At 43.9% G+C, this 20,502-nt stretch overlaps 2 protein-coding genes across 3 annotated transcripts in view; one reads left to right on the top strand and one right to left on the bottom strand.

Annotated features, from left to right (window-relative positions):
- SLC7A1 (solute carrier family 7 member 1) overlaps positions 1–9,359 on the top strand; it is a 68,568-nt gene extending 59,209 nt beyond the window's left edge. Inside the window, exons 10-12 of the mRNA XM_036745921.1 lie at positions 408–574; positions 1,271–1,379; positions 3,660–9,359. Coding sequence (XP_036601816.1) covers positions 408–574; positions 1,271–1,379; positions 3,660–3,763 — 380 coding nt within the window. The 3' untranslated portion in view covers positions 3,764–9,359. The remainder of the gene's footprint in view (positions 1–407; positions 575–1,270; positions 1,380–3,659) is intronic.
- Positions 9,360–11,414: 2,055 nt separating this feature from the next.
- Positions 11,415–20,502, bottom strand: part of MTUS2 (microtubule associated scaffold protein 2) — a 476,293-nt gene continuing 467,205 nt past the window's right edge. For both annotated transcript variants that reach the window (XM_036747013.1, XM_036747012.1), the window contains 2 exons: positions 19,794–19,891; positions 11,415–17,939 (listed from right to left, as the gene is read on the bottom strand). In XM_036747013.1, coding sequence (XP_036602908.1) covers positions 17,729–17,939; positions 19,794–19,891 — 309 coding nt within the window. In that variant the 3' untranslated portion in view covers positions 11,415–17,728. The remainder of the gene's footprint in view (positions 17,940–19,793; positions 19,892–20,502) is intronic.

The raw sequence follows: 20,502 nt of genomic DNA, 5'->3' as shown, positions 1-20,502 counted from the left end.
TTTTGAGACTCAGAGAGTTGAAGTAGCTGCATGCCCATGTTCACATAACTAACTACTAAGTGTCAGAATGGGAACTTGAACTTAAATTTTCTGACCTTTGAATCCTGTGCTTTCCCCCTGCTGCACCATGCTGCTTCTCAGTAAGCTCTGTAAGCACTACCTTTTGTAACACCTACCTTTTGGCAAATCTGAGGGGTGATGAGAAGGCACCTTGCTGCTTCGCTAAGGTGATTATGGTTTGGGTGCAGTATTTTAATAGTCGTATTAAGAGAACAAAATGGAAAAAAAGTATGACTTGCCCACTGAAAATAAGCATTTCTTCCGAGGGGAGGTTGAGAATGTCTGATGTTAGTCTCTGAGAGCCAAGTGAATGGTTAAGCACCTGCCTCCCGTTTTGTTCTCTTCAGGGATTCATATTATCATCTTCTGCATTGTCACTGTCCTTGCTAAAAAGGAACTCGAGCAGGGGACCCCATGGGTGATTGCTGTCCTTGTAGGCTCAGTTTTCCTCTGCTTTGTCATCACCATTCTCATTTGGAGACAGCCTGAGAGCAAAACCAAACTTTCATTTAAGGTAAGCACCCATTTCCAGATACGTTTTGCAGAAAGATTATTTGGAAGATTAGTGACTATGGGAACTACCATTTTGACAGGACTACAATATTGTATTGTACCCTTTGCTCTGTGTACTCTCCTGGGAGTATTTTCAACTCTGGTGGCCACTGCTAGCTATTTTCAGGGTGAATGACAGTTTTGAGACTGGGGACTGAGTGTGGGCAAACTAGCCCACCTAGACCACTATACTCCTGGCTGGCTCTCGATACCCAGCCTCCTTCTGTTTCCCATCCCACCCATCAGGCGGGGTCACCATCTGTCTACTTCCCCATGTACCCCTTCTCCTTTAGCTTTTGTATCATCTTACCTTCGCCTACAAAATTCCCTTTACTGGTTATCTCTGTCCTGTATGTGTTGCCCTATTAGAATATAAGTTCTATGAAGGCAAGGACTTCCTCTTTTAAACAAAAATATATATGTATCCCCAGCACTTAAAACAGCGTTTGGCATATAGCAGTCATGTAATAGAAGGTAATTACACAAAGTAATGCATTCTCCTTCATTCATTAATGTACGTCAACTTGTTTGGTGCCGGGAGCCCTAAGCCCATTAACCACATCTTGTTAAGAGGCAGGAGAGAGTCTTTGGGCGTCTCCAGGCTCTGCAAAGGTGTTCGGCAGAGGAAGGCCTTAAACCTAACCTTGTTTCTCTGCAGGTGCCCTTCTTGCCTTTACTTCCTGTTTTGAGTATTTTTGTGAACGTGTATCTCATGATGCAGCTGGATGGTGGTACCTGGCTCCGGTTTGCTGTGTGGATGTTGATAGGTAGGTGGGAGACCTGGGACTCCTTTCTGCCCCATAGGTTTCCCTTTATTAGTTAAACATCTTTTATTTCCCGGTTCCCTCTTTCAGGCAGCTGAGCCCTCTTGAATACTCTGCTTCTTTGTCCCAAAGCCGCTAATGCTACATTGCTATTTCTATCCTCTGCTATGTTTAGTAAGAAACTTGATGTATTAGAGACTTTCCGCTTCCCATATTTCTTAATAAAATGTTTAAAAAAGGATTCATTCAGCAATTTTCTCTAAAGAAGATGAATTTCTAGTGGGTTTTTCTTATGGGATACTTTGCATTTTGTAACCCAGGCCACTTATCTCAGTTGGTAATGAGGCCAAGGTTATGAGCTTGAACTACATACAAGTTGGTGAGTTTCACTTAGAAAAGAAACATTTCTGTGGGACTGTATCCAGAATACCAGCCGACTTATTTGACAGATGTAGGTTGTGGCCACAAAGGGAACCTGTGAGAAACTTGATAATTTGCTACAAACCCCATCATCAGTCCTGGACGAGCGGGATGGTGGACCTGAATGCCAGGCTCCTCCTGTTGGGAGTGCCATGATGACCTCATGTGAGGTGCTGTAAAAGTGGAAGTGGCCATTAGGTGATGTTGGTCTATGTTAGGTCTGGTCGTACTGGGGTATCTTCCCTCCCCACCCCACCATGAGTGAAGTCACAGCTCAGAGCTATTCAGCCACTCGCTTAAGTAGCTGCTGGCAGTCAGTGGCACTGATATCAACAAGAAACAACATTACTCTAAGGAGATTTAGTCATTTAGGCACAGTCCCCAACTACTTTGGTCAGAAGAACAGGTGATTTTAAAACCAAGCTGTGCCTTACCCTTCCCTCTGCTTGTTGTGCTTGTGGCACAAGGCAAGTTTCTTCATCTCTCCCGTAGCCTAGAATATGGATGCTCTTGACTGTAGCATGATTTCAACAAGGGGCATTTGCCTGCTCTGTTCCTTTTGATTCTGACCCAACAGTTGCTGATTCTCAAAGTACAGGGTCAGGAGAGCTATTTAGTATTTCATCATAAATTGGTATATCTGCCAGTTCCCCAAGTGAGTGAGGCAGAGTCACTTTGTTGACTGTCATAGGAAGGCTCTGTTTGTACAGCCTTAGAGCCAGGTGGACCTGAATTCAAGTCCCTCGTGAAAATTGTCTTTGTGACTCTTGGAAAGTCACTTAACTTTCTAGAGTCTTAGGGGACTCTCTAAGTTTGAGTTTTGATTCTCAAGTGTAGAGGGAGTTTCTACATTGTAAATTCCCTATATGAAATTATCAAATCCACCCCACCCCTCTCTGTTCCCCACCCCACAAAGATGCTTAGGTGAAGGTCCCCCAACCCCATAAGTAAAAGCATTAGCTCAGTGTCACAAAAGTAAATACCTCCTGTCCCCTAGACTTTTAACCCAAGAGTTTCCTATGAGGGCCTTTCTTATCCATGATCAGTTGTCATAAACACATCTGCAGCCCCTCTGAAGTGAAGCAGCTGAATACTAAGTCTGGATAGGAAGAATAGCCACACAGGTTGCCGGGTTCGACAGATACAGGGAGATAGAGTGAGAGCACTTGTGGAAAGGAACCTGCTGCTGGGACCGACTAGGCACATTCAGATAGCCGTCCAGTAAATTGTATCCCCAGCATGTATCCCCAGCTGAGCGCATAGGAGGCCCTTAAGAAATGCTTGAGAAATTGAATGGAAGGTCATTGAGTTCATCACAGCCTTGCATATTGGCTATTGGCTAATTTGGGGGGCTTACTACTTAGTAGTGTGGCATCTGCAAGTGCTTTGACTCTGATTTGAACCAAAGAAGTCCTTCATTGTGTTTATCAGAGTATACCCCTATTTGAACATTGATTTTTCCTTTTTTAGTTTTATTGGTGCCTTTTATTTTCATATCACATTCCTTTCCAAATATATTCCCCCCCACACACACACTTCTATACACTTAGCCTTCCCTTGTACCAAAGATTAAAAATGAAATAACATTTATTTTCCAAATATAGTAACCCAGTCCTGGTTGGCCTTGGCCATGTGGAATACTTACCATCTGCATAACCCCGAACAGTGCTATGTAGAAGTCCTTTTAGTGAGCAACCCTGTTACCATGATCACCCATTGTCTGGTTTTGAACAGGGGTAGCACCAGGCTGGGCTCTTTTCCTGGGGTTAAGCAGCTTGAACCAGGGACACGCAGCTTCCAGGTTCCAGTGTGTTAATGCTGAGTTTTCTTTCCCCTTTCCTCCTCATCCTTACTTCCAAACAGGTTTCTTAATTTACTTCGGCTATGGTCTGTGGCATAGTGAAGAGGCATCCCTGGCAGCTGGTACAGCGAGAACCCCAGATAACAGTTCGGACCACTGCAAATGATCCACAGAGTCCTGGACTGCGGTGGGGACAGTCACCCCTTTCAGAGAAAAACAGCTTTTGCCTCCATGACTCGGAACCCAGGAAAAACGCATAAGTGTGCCACCCTCTCCCATCCCCTCCTCCTGCCCACCCTCCAGTACTAACCACAAGGTGCAATTACTTGAGTTGTGGCCTCCCCTAAAAGCTCATTTTACCTTAAAGACAAAACTCCAAGGAAGCTAGCAGCCCTCCAGTCTCCCTAGACAAAGTTATAGCCTGGGTCAGTCAATTGAATACTGGCCTAGTTTCCTTCTCTCCCTTCCCCTTTCTTCAAGTCAAAAGAAAGGCTCTCCTCCCCGGCTCCATAGATGGGGCAACCACTGCCATTGGCAGAATTGAGGTCCTTTCTTTGGCTTTACCTCATGGTTAGCTCCTTCCTTTTCAGATTCTGTATCTAAATTTGAAAATGTCTCATCTCCATAAATTCAGTGCCCTGTTTTGTAATTGAGCGTGTTGGGCCATAAGCTGTGTGCTGCATCCAAGAAGAGTGTTTTATTTCCTCTCAAAATTAGGTTAATCCTGCCAGCCAAACTATAGCCATTAATTTAGGAAGTAGGGGAGAAAAACTTGGGCATATTTTTCATGACCCACTTCCCTTTTTCCTCCTCCCTGTTTCTTCAAGAAAGATCTTAACCACCTCATATCCAGTCTTGTCTGCCTCTTTAGCCCTCTTTTCCATGCCGATTCATGCTTCCGTCACTGTGGTGGACATATCACTCATAATTCTCACCATGAGGACTATGGTGGAATCATGAATGGTTGAGGTGCAGATATGTAACTAACTCTGAGTTCCTCCTTGGGATGTATCAAAGTGAAATTACCAAAGTGAAGATTATCATTAGACCTGCTTCTCGTTGACTGGGATTGGCTTTGAACTGTCATGTATGAATGCTCTTGGTTGACTTTTGATGATATCTACCTGAAGCAGAGAGGTATAGGGAGCCTTTCTTGACTCTCTTCACTGACCCTGCCTCATGTTGCTGTCTTGTATTGAGCTCTTTGATCGATGTCTCTAGGTTATTGGGACATCGGATTGAATCTGAGTACCAGCTTCAAATTAACACAGCTCACCATTGGGGGATGGGGTTTAGCAGTGGTGATACATGGCTATTCACCTGAATTTCTCTTAAATATTTCCTTCTAAGTCCCAGTTGGCTACACCCATTTTTAAGTGTATTAAGACAGACTTTAGGTTAAAGAAATTTGACACCTTCCATTTACAATTTTTTCCAGTGTCAGAGGTGAACCCAAGGAGATATTGATGGGGGTGAGAATCCAGCATGGCCATGCTCACACTAGATTGGTAATTTACTTCTGGAACCACATTTTTATTTACTTGGCCCTTGGGTCTGTAATGAGTTATTCACTGCTGTGGTACCACCACTAAGTTGGATCTGTCCATAAAGATGAACATCGTCATCATCATCATCATGGATGGACCCAGTTTGGGAGATGGCCCAAGAGTTGAGAGTTACATATCATTCTGCATTGTTGGAGTTGGGAGTGGGGGGGCATCTAACTTATGTCTAAATGACTTTAGGTTAATAGAAGAGCTAAGTTGCCTGTGTATGTGGATTCAGTTTGTTTATTCTTGCATGTGCCAGCCCCTTAGGGTTGCAAGAGTGTTGGTTCTAAGAGTCAAACTGGCTGTTGCAGCCCTACTCAGTGTGGGAGCTTAGTCTTATTGACATTTAAAGAGGGAATACACCCACCTACCAAAGGGTATGTTGTGGTTCTTGTCTGGTGCTTCTTCTGCATGATTTGGAGCAGATCTCTCCCTTTCTCTATGCCAGGTGTAGGCAGCTCAAGAGAACTTCATCACCTTTGATGTGACTTGGATACCTCAAAAAGGCAAAAAAAAAAAAGTCAGTGATTTGTATTAATGGATTAATGCCATAGCCAGGCAACATAGAAAGTAGGAAAAAAATCTCTTTTACCCTTAATTTCAAACTTCTCTTCCATCTGGTCAAATCTCCCCTATTTAAAGATAAGAACTAGACCTATAATTTCATTGGTATAAGTAAGTCCTAGATGAGGACACTCCCTTTACCATTGCAAGTTAGTACCTCCTCTGCAACTTAGTGATTTGCTCAGAGTTTCAGGAGAGGTGACTTGCCTAGGATCAGTCCAGCCAGTATGTGTTGGAGGGAGGACTTGAATCCTCTCTTCCTGGCTCTGAGATCATACTTAATTCACCATTTTTTCCTTCCCTTCCTTCCCCCATTTCCCTTTAGGAGCCATTTAATAAAGCTAGATGCCCAGAAACATGCCACAAGGGCCCTTGGATTATGGAGAGTTGGCCCCCCTTCCTTGGTCTTTGGTGTATAGAAATACGGAAGCCAACAAATCCCTATGGTAGTTGTCTTCCTGAATAATGGATCTACCCTAAATTTCCATAGACAAGTGAAATAAATGGGGAATCTCCCTCCCTCTCCCACTATATTGTTTATATTAAGATAAAACTTGTGAATATTCTTGGCAAATCCTAGATTTCCAAAGGAAAAATTTAAATTTATGTAGCTATAAAATAATTTTGATAAATATTAACTTTTCTGTTGGATATTTAATATCTGCTGTCTCTTTGGAACTGGTCAAAGTTTCCTTTTCTTATAACGTATTGAGAAAATGGACGCAGTAAGAAGAAAAGGTTTGGGATGAAAAATTTTACTTCCATTTCTCTTTTTTGGCAAAAATTTTACTGCAAGTCCAGCCCTCGTTGACTATATTTTGAGTTGACAATCCACTTCTCTCTCATGAATACCCATTGTCCCCAGATTTCAAAAAATGAGAAAGTATCTTTTATTTCTCCCCTAATTTTTCCTGGAGAACAAATTTTTTGATGATTACTCTTCCTTTCCTTCCCTATGCCTTAAAGCCATAGTCAGAAATAGGCAGGGACTCAGAGAAAAAGAAGGGACCTTTGTTACACCCGTCTCCCTTTTCCACTCAGAAGACTTACCATGTATATAGACTGCGTTATCACTACATTTTTTAGGGAATGTTTTGTATAGCTAGCAGCTTGAGCTTTTCTCACCAGATAAAGGAATGAGGAACTAAGAAGCATTAGCTCATTTTAGCCAGGATTGGGCCTCCTATTATCACACACTTTCTCATCCCCCCAATATTTTTCTTTGGTGAAGAGACCATGAAAACAATAATTTAAAATAGCTTGAATCTCTTTCCATGGGAATTTTAGTACCTTATGTGTTGCCTAGTTATTCTTTTCCTCTGTAATTCAGACTTTTGCTGTAGTAGAAAGACCCTCAAGGGAACAATATATGCGCTTTCATCTGTTTATGTAGGCAATAATTGTGCTTCAGTCCCTCCTGCATACTTTGGAAAGACCCATTTAGACTGGTAAGAGCTGCTTCCTTCCTTCCCTGATCCCCACCCCAGCCCACCCCTTGGGCATGTTTTGCTTCACTGAAGACCTAAAATCATTAATTTAAAAAACAACTATATTCCCCTCTCCTTCAGTGACAGAAAAATAGCCTAGGCTGACTACATTTTACAGTCCTGTGGGGTATGTCCTGGGGCATATGCTTGAAGACAGGGAATGTTTCATTCTTTTCTTTGTATCCCCAGTGGCTAGTACAGTACCTGCCGCAAAGTTGGTATTTAACAAATGTCAGTTGTCTTGAACTTTCATGAATGATCTTAACATTCTTTACTGTTTGATGATGCTTTGAAGCAAAGCAAAGAATAAAAGAATTGGTTTTATTGTTGGGCACAAGTAGATTCTTCCTGACAAAGAGGGCCATGTGGTCTTGAGCTTTGATGCCAAAATGACAGATTAGGCCCTTCTAGGTCCTTGGGTGCAGCCTTTTGACAGAGTCCAAATTTTACAGAACAAATCCTTTTATTAAGAGGATTCGTTCTGTGAAGTTTGGATTCAGTCAAAGGGACACATTTGAGGACCTAGAGGGCCACCTGGGGCCTTGAGGCCCCAGTTTCCCCACCCCTGGATTAGGATTATAGGTATTGCTAGATGTGTGCAATAGATTCACTCTGGAAGATGATCTGTTAACTTGCCCCATGGGAGAGTAAGTCTTCCTCACTTGAACACTTTTTTTTTTTTTTTGCATTGAAGCATCATTATTCACAATCTATAAAAAACTGCCCACCTCTTGTCACCAAAGAAGTATCAGCTGATAGATATTGTGGAGCCAAGGGTGTGAGGCACTGTGAAAGACACTGTCTTTCTTTTTTTAGGGCAAGTGGGAGGAGTTGTAGTTAGTATTTATGGGCAACAGGAACAATGTGCCCTTCAGTCTCCCTAAGCACCTATGAAGATAAAATGACTTGTTATATATAGGTTGTGTATATTACTGATGTATGTAAGTGATGTAGAAAATTGCTACTTAAAGTGGAATATTAAATATATATTATAAATAAAATTGTTCATTTGCTGCGGGAAAAGGGGCATTTAGGTAGAAGGCACTTGATGGGGAGCAGGAATTGTGCATTTTACCTGAGTTGTTGCTGGATTTGTTTTTAATCTTTTCTTTACATGCTTTATTGATCCAATGGTGCAAAAAACCACCTCTATATCTCATCATTGCAGACATAATGCCTATTGGACTTTTCAGGCAAAAAGGGTCAACTGAGTTGTCACTATACTTCAAGGATCTTCAAGAGAGAAATGGTTGATTACTTATCTGTGAGTGGCAATCACATGAGGCAAAAAAGCTAGAAAGCATTTATCATCAAAGTTTTCCTGCCATGCCTTTGGACATCTAAGAGACACTACCTCCTTTGTTTCCCAGGAGCCTGAATACTCCATCTTTGATTTGCTTTCTGTGGAAATGGTAGTTTCAAAATCAGCCAGTCTGAGAAACCAACACAGTAAAAGACCTTGCCTGTCAAAAAGTCCAGACCAAAATTTCCTCAGGGTATCAGCACGTGGCTTAGCTACCAGGAAGCAGAGCAAGTGTGAGAAGCTTTTGGACTTCATCTGATTTTGCTTCCCTGATGACAGAGTGTTAAGTTAGACTTGTTTTTTCCAGATGACAAAATTAACAATATGGATTTAAAGTTAAAAAGTTTCCTGCCTAAAGTTGTGCCTTTTAGCTTGAAGACTTTAAGGAGCACAAAGGATGATGACAGTGAGGATTGGTTTATTATCAAACCTATAGTAAACATATGTTGTCCCTTCGGTAAAGTTTCCATTTACCGAGAGGAGCTATGAAAGAGTTGTCGAATTTTAATTATATATAATGTATATATTTTTTTTGCTTGTTCAATGTCCTATTTTTCTAATAACTTCTTATAATTGTGATGAGATTTTAAGTCTAATACTAAATGTAAATCAAGTTGGTTTCAGCTGCTCTTTAGTTTTAGTTTTTTAAAAAAAAAACTACCTAAGTATAGCCATCACTTTTTTTTAAACGTGAAAATGGGCCCCTCTGGGCAGCGTATAGACCTTTCACAGTGACAACACTTTACATAGAATTAATCCTCTTCTTACCTGTTATCCTCCCCTACTTGTAAAATCCAATTCTTGTGGCACAGCATTAAATGTGGCTTCCCAATGCTAATAAATGATGGCTGTCGTTTTTTCACTGGTGTCTCCTTTCTAATCAATGTGATCTTAAGAAACCTAATTGCATTTATGAAGCTTGGTCTAAGCTGGACATTATCAGGGGAGTTCTCTGTCTGTTATACATAGAGGTGAGTGGGTCGCCCAGTGGACCTGGAATCGGGAGGGCCCTAGTTCAGATTTGGCCTCAGATACTTTCTAGCTCACTAGTATGACTCTAGTCAAATAACCTGTCTGCTTTGATTTGCTCTTCTGTAAAAAATGAGCACCTGCTTCCCAGGGCCATTGTGAGAATAAAATAAAACAACTTATAAAACTCTAAATAAAGACCCATGCTAAATTTGCAGAACTTTAAAGTACTAAATGCTAGCTGTTTTTATGAAGTTGGAAGACATCTCTGCTGGCTCCCCAAATTACCCTGGTGTGTCTGATTCACTGAAGCATGCTCCACCTAGGTTTTCCAGTCTTTTGGAGGGAGGTTTGTTTGACATTTCTAGCACTAGCTTCCCAAGGTTGGGTTCAAGTTAATGCTAATTGCTCAATTACCCATCTTTGGAAACAATAAAAATATCTCCTTTCTGTGCCTGACTTCGGAAAAGGCTGTTTGACCAGGTGGGATTTCCTGTAGTTCATGGTGTAAAATTGGCAGGTGCCAGTGGTTTGAGCCCAAAGCAGAATAAATCCAATTTCAACTTTGTCCTTGGGGCTTGAACTGACTTGTGTCTTTCCTCTACTGCTTTATCTCCAACACGATGTCTCTTGTTTAATCAGATATTTTCACCTAAGTACACAACAAATTCAAAGATAAGCAGCATACAACATTCATGCAAAGGAAAGGGTGAATTTGGAATTAGGTTGACTTGGGTTCAAATCCTGTTTCTTCCAATCTTCCTTTCCTGCCCCTATGTCTTGGCAGGCTGGCTGCAGATAAGCAGGCAGTACCAAGTTCCCAATTAGTTGTTTGCCTGAATTACTATGCATGGCATGATTTCGGCTTGCGTACCTGGCTCTGGGTCACCCTCGTTACTCTCTCAATGCTTTTTTTCTCTGTAAAAAACATCGTTCACAACTACTGGCTTTTGCAAAGCTGTGGAGGTTGATTGCAGCGAAGGTGGGACTAAACATTTGAAATCGGGAGATCTGAGATTTCAAGTCCTTGTTCTGTTATTACTGTAGGGTAACCATAGGTTGGCTGTGCTGCTTCTTACAGGTCAGTTTTTTGCCTCATCTTCCTGAGTCCCAGGCCACCGTGGCACTTCCCCAAGGTCTCCACACCACGCCTTCTGTTCCCTGCCTATCATCCTCATCCACTTCTACGAGAACCTTGGACTATGTCCTTTGGTTTCCTAGTAACATGAGATTGTGCTTTCTTTTGCTGGGGACTCGGGCATCCATGCCACTTCTGCTTATCCCTCCCCCCAAACATTTCTCTCTCCCATTAGAAGGTAAGTTTCTCCAAGGCAGAGATTGTGTTGATTTTCTACATTTACATCCCCAATGCTTAGTACAGTACCTGGAGTATAGCAAGTACTTAATAAATGCTCTATCTCTGAACCTCTGTGTGTCTTTTTTTCAGATTGGATAATACGTGCTAGATGCTTCATAAGGTTCTGATGTGATTTTGACATGAAATGCGAAGCACTGTCAATATGTCGATTGCAGTTCTTCCATGTTAAAAGAGGGAGTTTTCCTTGCTATGCAGTATTATCCTTCTGTGCCCCCACCTTTACATTTATCAGCATGGTAGATGTGCAGTTGGGGTTTGGGATGAATTGGAATCCTATTGTTTCCCCCTCCCTTGAGAAGGGAGTAATATTTAGTAAAAGAGGCAAATTCAATCAGTTGGGCTATAATTTAATTTATAAGATGGAAGTTGTAGTGATTTGAGCCAGTTACTCCCAAAGGTCTGCTGCCTGGCAGCAGGAAATTGTCATTGTGTTTTCTAAGTTGTCCAGAAGTGCTGCGCACGCGCGCGCACACACACACACACACACACTCACTCTCTCTCTCTCTCTCTCTCTCTTTATGCATACTCTCAAAGAGACTGAAGAAAGCACAGAGCAGCAACCCAGCTGTTTGCATGCTTCCATCCCACAGGCTTTGGAGCATGTGTTTATTATCAGGAATATATTACACCTATCTGTACATCAGGACTCAATACAAACTCTTCGTGTAATTTGTCAACCACAAATTAATCAGACTAACTCAGATGGTGGAAAAAAACAAAAACCCCAACCCTTTACATAGGGATGTGCAATGTGTCCACAGGACACAAATGCATTCAGTGCAGAGACATCAAATACCTGATTTTCATTTTCACTCCCCCACCCGTCCCCTCCCTCCCCAAAGTGAAACCAATCATTTCTACACACCTGGTGACATTTTTAGTCTTCGGTGAGCTTGCTGTGAAAGGCAGGAACTATTTTTACCTAAAACTCAACTATATATATATTAAAAAACAAAAAAAGGCCGGGGAGGGGAGGGGCGGGGGTAGGTCTCACAGCATCCTGTAGCCCAATGAGGAATTTAATTAGGAAGTCAAAAAGGAGAAAGAATCTCTACCCTATGCCCCTGAACTAAAGGATATATTTCATGGTTCCTATAACCATTCAAGGAGTCAGGTTTACACTGGATTATTTCTGAGGAAGACAACTGTTGGTGAGTGGGGTGGAAGGGATGGATTGAGCATCTGGAGTATTGGGGATCTGAATGGAGGCCAGAAAACAAGCATGTGGTTGCAATCCTATAGACAACAGTGCCATCCAGTGGCCCAGGTGGGCTGTAACCCTTCCCTTTCCAGGCAGCCTGAAGGCCTAATGGCGAGCTTCTGGAATTTACAATTAAACCACAATAAAAACCCAACCATTGGTGGTGTGGACATGATGAATATTTGAGAAGCCCCCCATTTCTGGAGCGTTCAGTCTTTTGGCTGTGTCTGTCAGATTCAAGGCTACCTTGAGCTTTGGTGCCTCCGAAGGTTTGGCATTCGTAGTGATGGCGTGAGCTCCGATGGGCCCCTTCATGACCCAGGCCGTTTTCAGCCTTGCAGGCTCTGGGCCCGATGACCATTCCCCAGCCATTACTAGTTTAGCAGCATTCCGTGGGCACAGCGTATAGTGTGAGGAAGAGTAGGAAATAGATCAATGTGGCCTATTTCTGAAGGGAATAGTAAGGCCTGGCCAGGCTAAGCCTCTACTCAAAAGGCCACAGGCAAAGGAAGCTTAGGGTGCCACGTGGACATTTGCAATGAATCATTTCACACATCTCGTCACTGGCACTTGTCTAATCCTAATAGACTCAGGGCTTTGCAAGGACTGGTTGAGCTATTTTTATAAAGGGGGAAGGAAGAAACATTTTTCCATGAGTTCCCTTCCTAAAAGTATTGATAGGGGAGGAGCAAAGCAAAGACCAGTCAGACAGCCCATCTAGGCCAGCAGCCAAGACACATTTAAATAAAATGAAAAGTGTTAAGCATATGCATAACGGGCTTGTTTTCTGTTTGTGTGGCTGTCCATGGCTAATGGGACAGAATGCCGTTTCTGTATCTGGAGAACAAGATAGTGGCAGGCTGGGGCTTCACAAATAACTATCAGGAGCCTTCAAAACTGCAAAGTCCTGGATAGCCCTGAGTCCAGTCCTGCAGGAGAGCAACCCTGGGTGGAGTGGGTAGAGCAAAAATCAGGCTTTGTTGATGGACGGGGTAAATTGTCTTCTGCCTCCTAGGTTCATCCCCTGGTGCTCTTAACCACTTGACCTTTCAGATCTAATGGGACATGAGGAGGGAGGAAAAAGCTGCAGATCAGAAAAGTCTATGGTTGGGTTTCAGGTTGTGTTTAAAAACGTTTATGGGGTCGTCTCCACATTTCTCAAACTCCTTTGGGTAGTGGAGTCCACTTTTTGTTATGGAAGACAAGAAAGGTGTGGACAGTCTGAAACATGGGATGATTCCCAAAGCATTTAAGTTTGGCTTGGGAATCTTTGGGTGTGTGTGTCGTTTAGAGCAATAATATGACATGTCTGGAAAACCGACTTCAATTAAAATAATAGAACAACATAAGAGATGTGAAGAAGGAGCAGCTGGGAAGCTGTTCAGTTGTTTCAGCCTAAATTGGTTTGGATTCCTATGTAACGCTCTCCATCTGGAGGCTGACCGGCTCCTCTTCTGAACAAACCCATCCTGCCAACTGAAGTAGACGTGACCTTTTTTAGTATTGGGGAGATGATTGAGGATCTTAGGGGCTCTATGTTCAAGAGGACTCCAAAAAGAAAAAAAAATAATTAGCAGGGCTGCTGATCAATAAAGTGTCTAGGTGTGTTTTTAGAGTAATTAAGGAAATGTTAATCAAATTGAAAGCAAAATTTACCACCGAGGATAAAGCAGTGTTGACCATACAAACAAATGTAATCCTGATTCCACTTTATAATGCTTGGAAAAGTACATTCTTTTTATCTGAATAGATGAGAGGATCAGATAAGCTTTCAGGAATCCAGAAGAACGCTACTGACCAATGGTTTCATTTAATAAGTCCTGAAGGGTCACCTGTTTTGCTCTATTATCAAAGCTGTCTTAAGGAAATAGGTTTTCTCTAAAGGTAATATAGAAGTTACCCCCTATAAACTCACACCCCTGCAAAAACAAATAAACAAGGAATCCTTCAAAAGTAATTGGAAGACTTATGCTTAGTTTTCCTACACTTCATATAATTTTTGGGATGGCCAAACCAAAGGATCTGGTTGCCATGGAGGGAGCCCTACCTTGGGGGGTAAGTAGCAATATAGATGAGCCTTCTGGGTTCACTGATGATGCTCCCGACAGTGACTCTCAGGAGGAATGAAGATTCTCACCTTGCATGTTAAGGTTTAAGCTTATTTACTTCGAGGGAAGAACTCTGACATTTGACTCAAAACTGTAGTTGCAGAGTGCAAAGAGTCCTCTAGCTCTCGCTAGGCCCTTGTCAGGGAATGGGTCCGGTGACCAGTTACTAGAGGCAGCAGTCAATAAGCCAGCTCTCTGCTTGGCCTGTGGACTGGAAGTCCTCCTCTTCCAATCGCAGAATCTATTCTGAGTGAATCGAGGGGCATGTGCTGAAGGGAGTTCTCTCAATCAGCTTTGATTTGAAAACAAAGGGTGTTAAAAAAACATATGACTGCAGAAATTCATCATGAATCTCCCGCTGCTCCTTTTCTATTGATGCACAACTTCTCTCATTCTGACTGACCAGGACACGGCTCATCACTAACTTCCCGGAGCAGAACAGCTCTGCTCTCCAGGGTGTCATGAGTTGCCTACAGAGGACCCATGACCGTGATGGGAATGAAGATTAAGAAACCTTACCCTGCAGAGGCAAGGAGATTTTAGGGGGCTAATTAGGTGAATAAGTTGGTAGAAATAGCAAGAATTCCCATGCAAAAACAGCTCCTTCCTTATTTCTAAAACACTGTTTCTCAGGATTAGCTTTATAACGCCTAGTTCAGGGGAAGGGTCTCTAATTATCTCAAAGGGTATTTTACGATCCCTACAGGACAGTTTCAATTCACTTTAAGTGCTATGGAGTGCTTTTAGGAAAGACAGGGACAATGTTGTAAAATCTAATAATAGGATGTCACAAATCCCACAAAGGCCCCATGGTAATCACTACCTCTGCACACACGTGTGTGTGCGTGCGTGCGTGTGCACACCCACATTAACCGCCCCCCCCACACACACACACACTTCTTGGGGCCAAGCTTTTGTACACAGCCTTACTGATCAGTTAGAGCCCAGCCCCAGTCTGGTGAAGAGGTCCAAGGTAGTCAGAAATGGACCTGGCTGGTGGAAGGGAGTGAGAAGGATGTAGGGAGTATTTCAGGGCTAGCGGGTAGATTGGGAGCCAGAGCTGCTGCCTTGCACAGGATGATGAATAGAGAGGTCCAGATGGATGAAAGGAATGAGAGGAAAGCCTTTCCTTTTCAGGGAGGCCTGAGTTCTCTGTGAGCTAGGAGGGGAAGCAGCTGTTGCTTACACGTCTTTCAGCAGAGGTGAGGGGAAGCATGGAGCACCATGACTGAAGGGGGACGACAAAGTCCAGACAAAGCCAGGGCCACATCTGGCTCACTCAGCTGGCCAAAGTCAGATCGGTCTAAAGCTCTAGTCAGTCCAGTAAGAGACTTTGTTCTAACACGGCTACCACTCTAACTGTTCTAACACACCGCATCATCACGTAACCTAACGTAACACTGAAACATGTATTGCCGGGGGAAGCTGCATTTAGCAAGTGCAAAGTGGAAATTGCTGTAATAAGGAACTATGCCCAGGGATGTGCGTATACCTGCAGGTTGTACTTGCTAAGTAAATTACATCTAGTCATGTGTTTCAAAACTCTTAGTCAATATGGCATAATCTATTCTAACAGAATGCCCAATGTACTCAATATCACAGCCTCATGCAATGCCACTAAAAGAAAAATAAATGTTTCTTAAGCCTTAACCTAATTTTCATGTCCTGGAGTGGGCAAGAGACACTTGGAGGTCTGCTGGAAACTAGCCGTGCCAGTATCTGAGTTACCCATACAGCTACCTGTACCAGACGCGTCTGCTAGCAGCACATCTACACCCAGCTGCGTGTGCACGACCCGTGGGGCACCTCAACGATTCTCCCTGTGCCTTTTCTTGGCCTCCTTTTTCTCTGAACCTGTCTGCTTTGGGCACTGGTGTTCTTGCATCAAGCTTGCTCAGAGCGTGGCACAGGGAAAAGGCTCCGGGGTGGGGTGAGGAACATGTAGGGCCCTTGCCACAAACACAAAATAATGGCATCGTTACCACCACCACCACCACCACCACCACCATCATCATCATCACCATCATCACATCTTTCAAAACTAATTATTTTTCCTTTTGTTAGCCATGCTCCTAACCTGCCACCACACCACAGAACATCTTTCACATTCTGTTCTATTGCCCCAGATAAAACACTGGGGTAGGCAGGTGGCTTAACCTGGCCCACTTGGGCAAACAACAGAGAACAAACAGTCAACTCTGGTTGTTGACTCTGTGGTTCCCTCTGGGAGAACTGGCCAGACCAACGCAGAGAAGACCATCATCAGCTGCTTTGAGGGCTCATCACCAAATAAGATATAGCTGTATCTGTGGGTCCCCATGTGATGATCTAGCAAGGCTCAGGGCTTGATCCATCTGGGCTGGCCAGTTCTCAGGAAGTTGCTGACATCCCCTTCCCCACAGGTAGTCCAGATGTGGGGTAGTTAGGACAGTGGCCTCTAGCGTGGGGGACCTAAAGTAGCATTATGTAGTTTATCCGTTTTCAAGCTTCTTTCCAGAGGACTGTGGGAAGCTGGACCAAATCAAATCAAAAGGCCGGGGCCAGCCTGAGCACTTTGTTCTAAGGGAAATGTCGATTCTAAGAGAAGCCTTTTGAGATGGGAACCAAATATGCCTTGGTCCCTGCTGTGGTCTTTCTCATCTTCATTCTGGAAGGACCACCGCATTTCTCTGAATGCATTCTAGCTTGCTGATTGCTTCTGAAATGTCATTTAGGAACAAAGTAAAGACTTGTGTTTAGGAGAATACATATGAGTCACTGTCATGAAAAATATCTGAGAAACTGCCACAAACCCTCAGGGTTTCTTGCTGCTGTCCCTCATCAACTGACGGCAAGGATACTAATAATTAAAATCTGCAAATGGAATAATAGTGATCTCATAACAAGTGGAATAAGAAGCTGATTGTTGTGAAGGTAGTTACCGTATCACAGATCGCTGGTGTTCATGTTAAATAGGGTTACCACTCGGTGGTTGGCTGAAGGCGCTTCTTTTTTTTTTTCTTTTTCTATTTTGGGTAGAAATATTCCTGGGAGGCTAGACAGAAATGCATCTAATTTAGTTATAATTCTTAGGCACAAGTTAGAAAATTGCTGACTATCATTAAAATATATCAGCACTTAGCGTTATAAAAAATGCAATTCAGAACAGCTGCAAGGATATCTGTATACACGTCTAGAGATACACACGTGTTGGTGTGGTACATACACGAGGGTCTATTCCAAATCGAGCTGTTTGTAACTAACCTGAAATACTGCAGTGAAAGTTCACCTTAGAAGGACAGTCATTAGAGCTTTCTGTCTTTTGGCTCTAACTATAATTAAAAAAAAGTTTGCACACCAGACTACAAGGGTTACATTTTTCGAGGACATCGGAGGGCCAAGACCAAAAACTTCTTACACTGGAATGAGAAGAGCACGCCGTCTAGGACACAGGAATGCCACTACCAAGCATGCAGGCAGTAGCAGACCTCGGGTATCACCTACTCCCGTTAACACTCTCTTAGGATGTACACCCTCAGGGGATCCGAGAAGCTGGAGGGCATCTGCAGGCTGCGTGGAGGGCGAGGCGCTGTCATCTCGGAGCCGTGCTCATCTTGGCTGGCGATGGAGGCCCCGAGGAAGAGCGGTAAATGGGGGAAGTGGGGGAGAGTTTAATTGGGCTGGTGGGGTCCCCAGTCTGGAGTTTCCAAAGCAGCTCCTCATTGGTTCTACTTAATCTCTTCTTCTCCTTCGTTTCTTTTTCCACATACTCCTGAAGGTTAGCATTTTCCTCTGATAACTGCCTGGATGGGACAAACAATAACACATTAAAAAAAGACGCAAACAAGGATACAACCAACCACAATAATAAAAAGCAGTAACTAGCATTTATAGGGGCAGCTAGGTGGCGCAGCGGATAGAGTGCTGGGCCTAGAGTTAGGAAGATACCTTCCTGAGTTCAAATCTGGCTTCAGATACTGTGTGACCCTGGGCACAAACCTTGGTTTGCCTCAGTTTCCTCATCTGTAAAATGAGCTGCAGAAGGAAATGGCAAACCGCCCCAGTATCTTCACCAAGAAAACCCCAAATGGGGTCACAGACAATTGTACACAACGGAACAGCAACAGCAAAGCATCGTCAATCGTGACCAAAGGTCAGTCTCAGATGGCCTTTGCTCGTGGAAAGAGAGAAGCACGGATGATGCAAAGCCACAGATTCTCCAAGATATTTCTTGAAACATCAGCTTTCATTTCCTCCTCTCCAGCTCTTACTAGAACCACTGACAAAGTAGGTTGATGAAGTCTAGAATCAGCCCTAACGTCGACAGTCTTGCTCCCTATGTCAGCAGAGGTGCTCATTCCTTACCCATTACCCTCATTGTATAGAGGGTGATGTGAAGGCACACCAAGAACCATCCAAGTGACTGGGGGTGAGCCCGTGTGGGCCCAGGCCTGGACCGGGAACAGGACTACTCCAGTCTTTTTCCTCAAAGGAGAAAGAAATGCTTCTTGGCCCTTCCAAGGGTGAAGGAGCACATTTGTAGCTTCTCACAGGCTTCCAGCCAGAAGGTGACCCTGCACCCAAGAGGGTCTAAGCCTGTTTCTCCAGGTACAGAAAGAAAATACAAAAGCCCTGGGTTTCTGTCAGACTCAAAAGAGGAGAAGGACATTGCAGTTCTCTGACAGATTTCCCAGCTCAAACTCCTTTGCCAGATTTACTTAGGATTGGGGAAGAAGCTTTGGGGTTGGGGGAAGCCCGTAATGGAGAGGGGCGAGCAGGGTTCCAGGTTGAGGTGGGAGCTCCAGCACACAGCCCAGACTCTCCCAGCTAGCCCTTCGGGACACAAAAGGCATTGTCTGTTCGGAGGGCTGAGAAGCATGAACTAGGACTCTGCCTTATCTATCCAGGCCAAGGCAGGAACACAGAGGGGATGGGAAGAGGGCAGAGGCCATTCCGGCTAAAGACAGGGCAGAGAACAGAGAAAGACCAGGGAATGACTTCAAGAAACTGGAGGATATGAGCTCTCTGATTTGAATAGGGGAGGCCTGAGAAGGTTGCAGAACCACATTCCTGTGCACTTCCCCTTGCTCAGGGGCACATTCCACCCCTAGGCCTCTCCTAAGGAACTGTGCTCGAGGACTGTTTCCATACCCCTGAGCCAAATGCCCCATCCTAGTAATTTGGTGTTAACTCTAGCCTGCATGGAGAGCTGCAAATTTGTTCTGTTCCCCTCAGCAAGGCAATGCTCCATCCCTCCTCTTCATTCTCAAAGTGCTCTGTGCCCATCTTGAGATTTGGGAAACCAACCTGGCACAATGGAGAATGTGGGGGATTTAGAATCTAGAGGTCCTGGGTTCCAATCCTGGCACTGCTCTCTACTTTCAGGATGGAAAATGTTCAGATGGGAAAAGGCAAGAACCAGGCTGAGAGACAGCCTTGTAATGGAAGCGCTCTCCTGGCGTGGCCACTGAGGGGGATTGAGGGGGAAGTTGGGAGCAAGTAACAGATCCCTAAAGCCAACTGAAAGGGGGACAACTGGTATTTATTAAGCACCTACTATGTGCCAGGCACTGTGACAAAGATAAAAACCTAACCTGCTCCTGCCTTCAATGGGCTGACATTCATTCAGGAGATTAGAGATTCTCAAACCTACACACCTTGTAACAACAGTGTTCTGGTCAATTCTTGCTTTGAGGTCTTCATTTTGCTGTTGGAGCACTTGGATTTTTTCTTCTAGGATAATATTCTTTTCAGCCTGCAAAGAATGAAAAGTTTGTGAGTTCATTGCAAGGACACAGCCCGGGTCAGGGCCAGTGCCCTGGACTCTGTTTTCCAGGACCACTCAGTACCCAGAACTCTAGAAGGCTGAACCTAATCAGGCCTTGCTGCTCTGCCTCAATTTAGGAGCAACCCCGTTTACCTTGGGACAGCTGGGGTGGGGCCATGGTCAGAGTGTGGCAGGATCACTTGGGACAGCAGAGCCCAGGGTCAGCTTCAGTCTCCTGGTCTGAGCCACATGAGGGCTCAGCAGGGGAAATGCCCTGCATTTCCAAAGGCCTCTCCTGGTTTTACAGCTCCTCCCTTTAGAGGTATATACACAGGTTGTTTTCCCAAGTGTCAGGTGAGCAGTCAAGACCCTGGACAAGTCACCATCCCGGGTTAACAGAAGAGGACATAATTTACAACAATGTCGATAGAACTCTGCTGTTTGGCCAACAGGTACCATTGACACCAAGATGCCAAGGTCATTTTAGAAAGTTTTCAGAAGATGCACAGTCTCATTGCCATTGAATTGTATCTAATTCATTCATTAACACATACTACTCACTGACAGTGCATTTTAGTGGGTGTGGGACCTATCTGAGC

The sequence above is a fragment of the Trichosurus vulpecula genome, chromosome 2 (assembly GCF_011100635.1).
Source record: "Trichosurus vulpecula isolate mTriVul1 chromosome 2, mTriVul1.pri, whole genome shotgun sequence".
In the NCBI taxonomy this organism is placed as follows: Eukaryota; Metazoa; Chordata; class Mammalia; order Diprotodontia; family Phalangeridae; genus Trichosurus; species Trichosurus vulpecula.
This window is presented reverse-complemented; position numbering and strand designations above follow the sequence as displayed.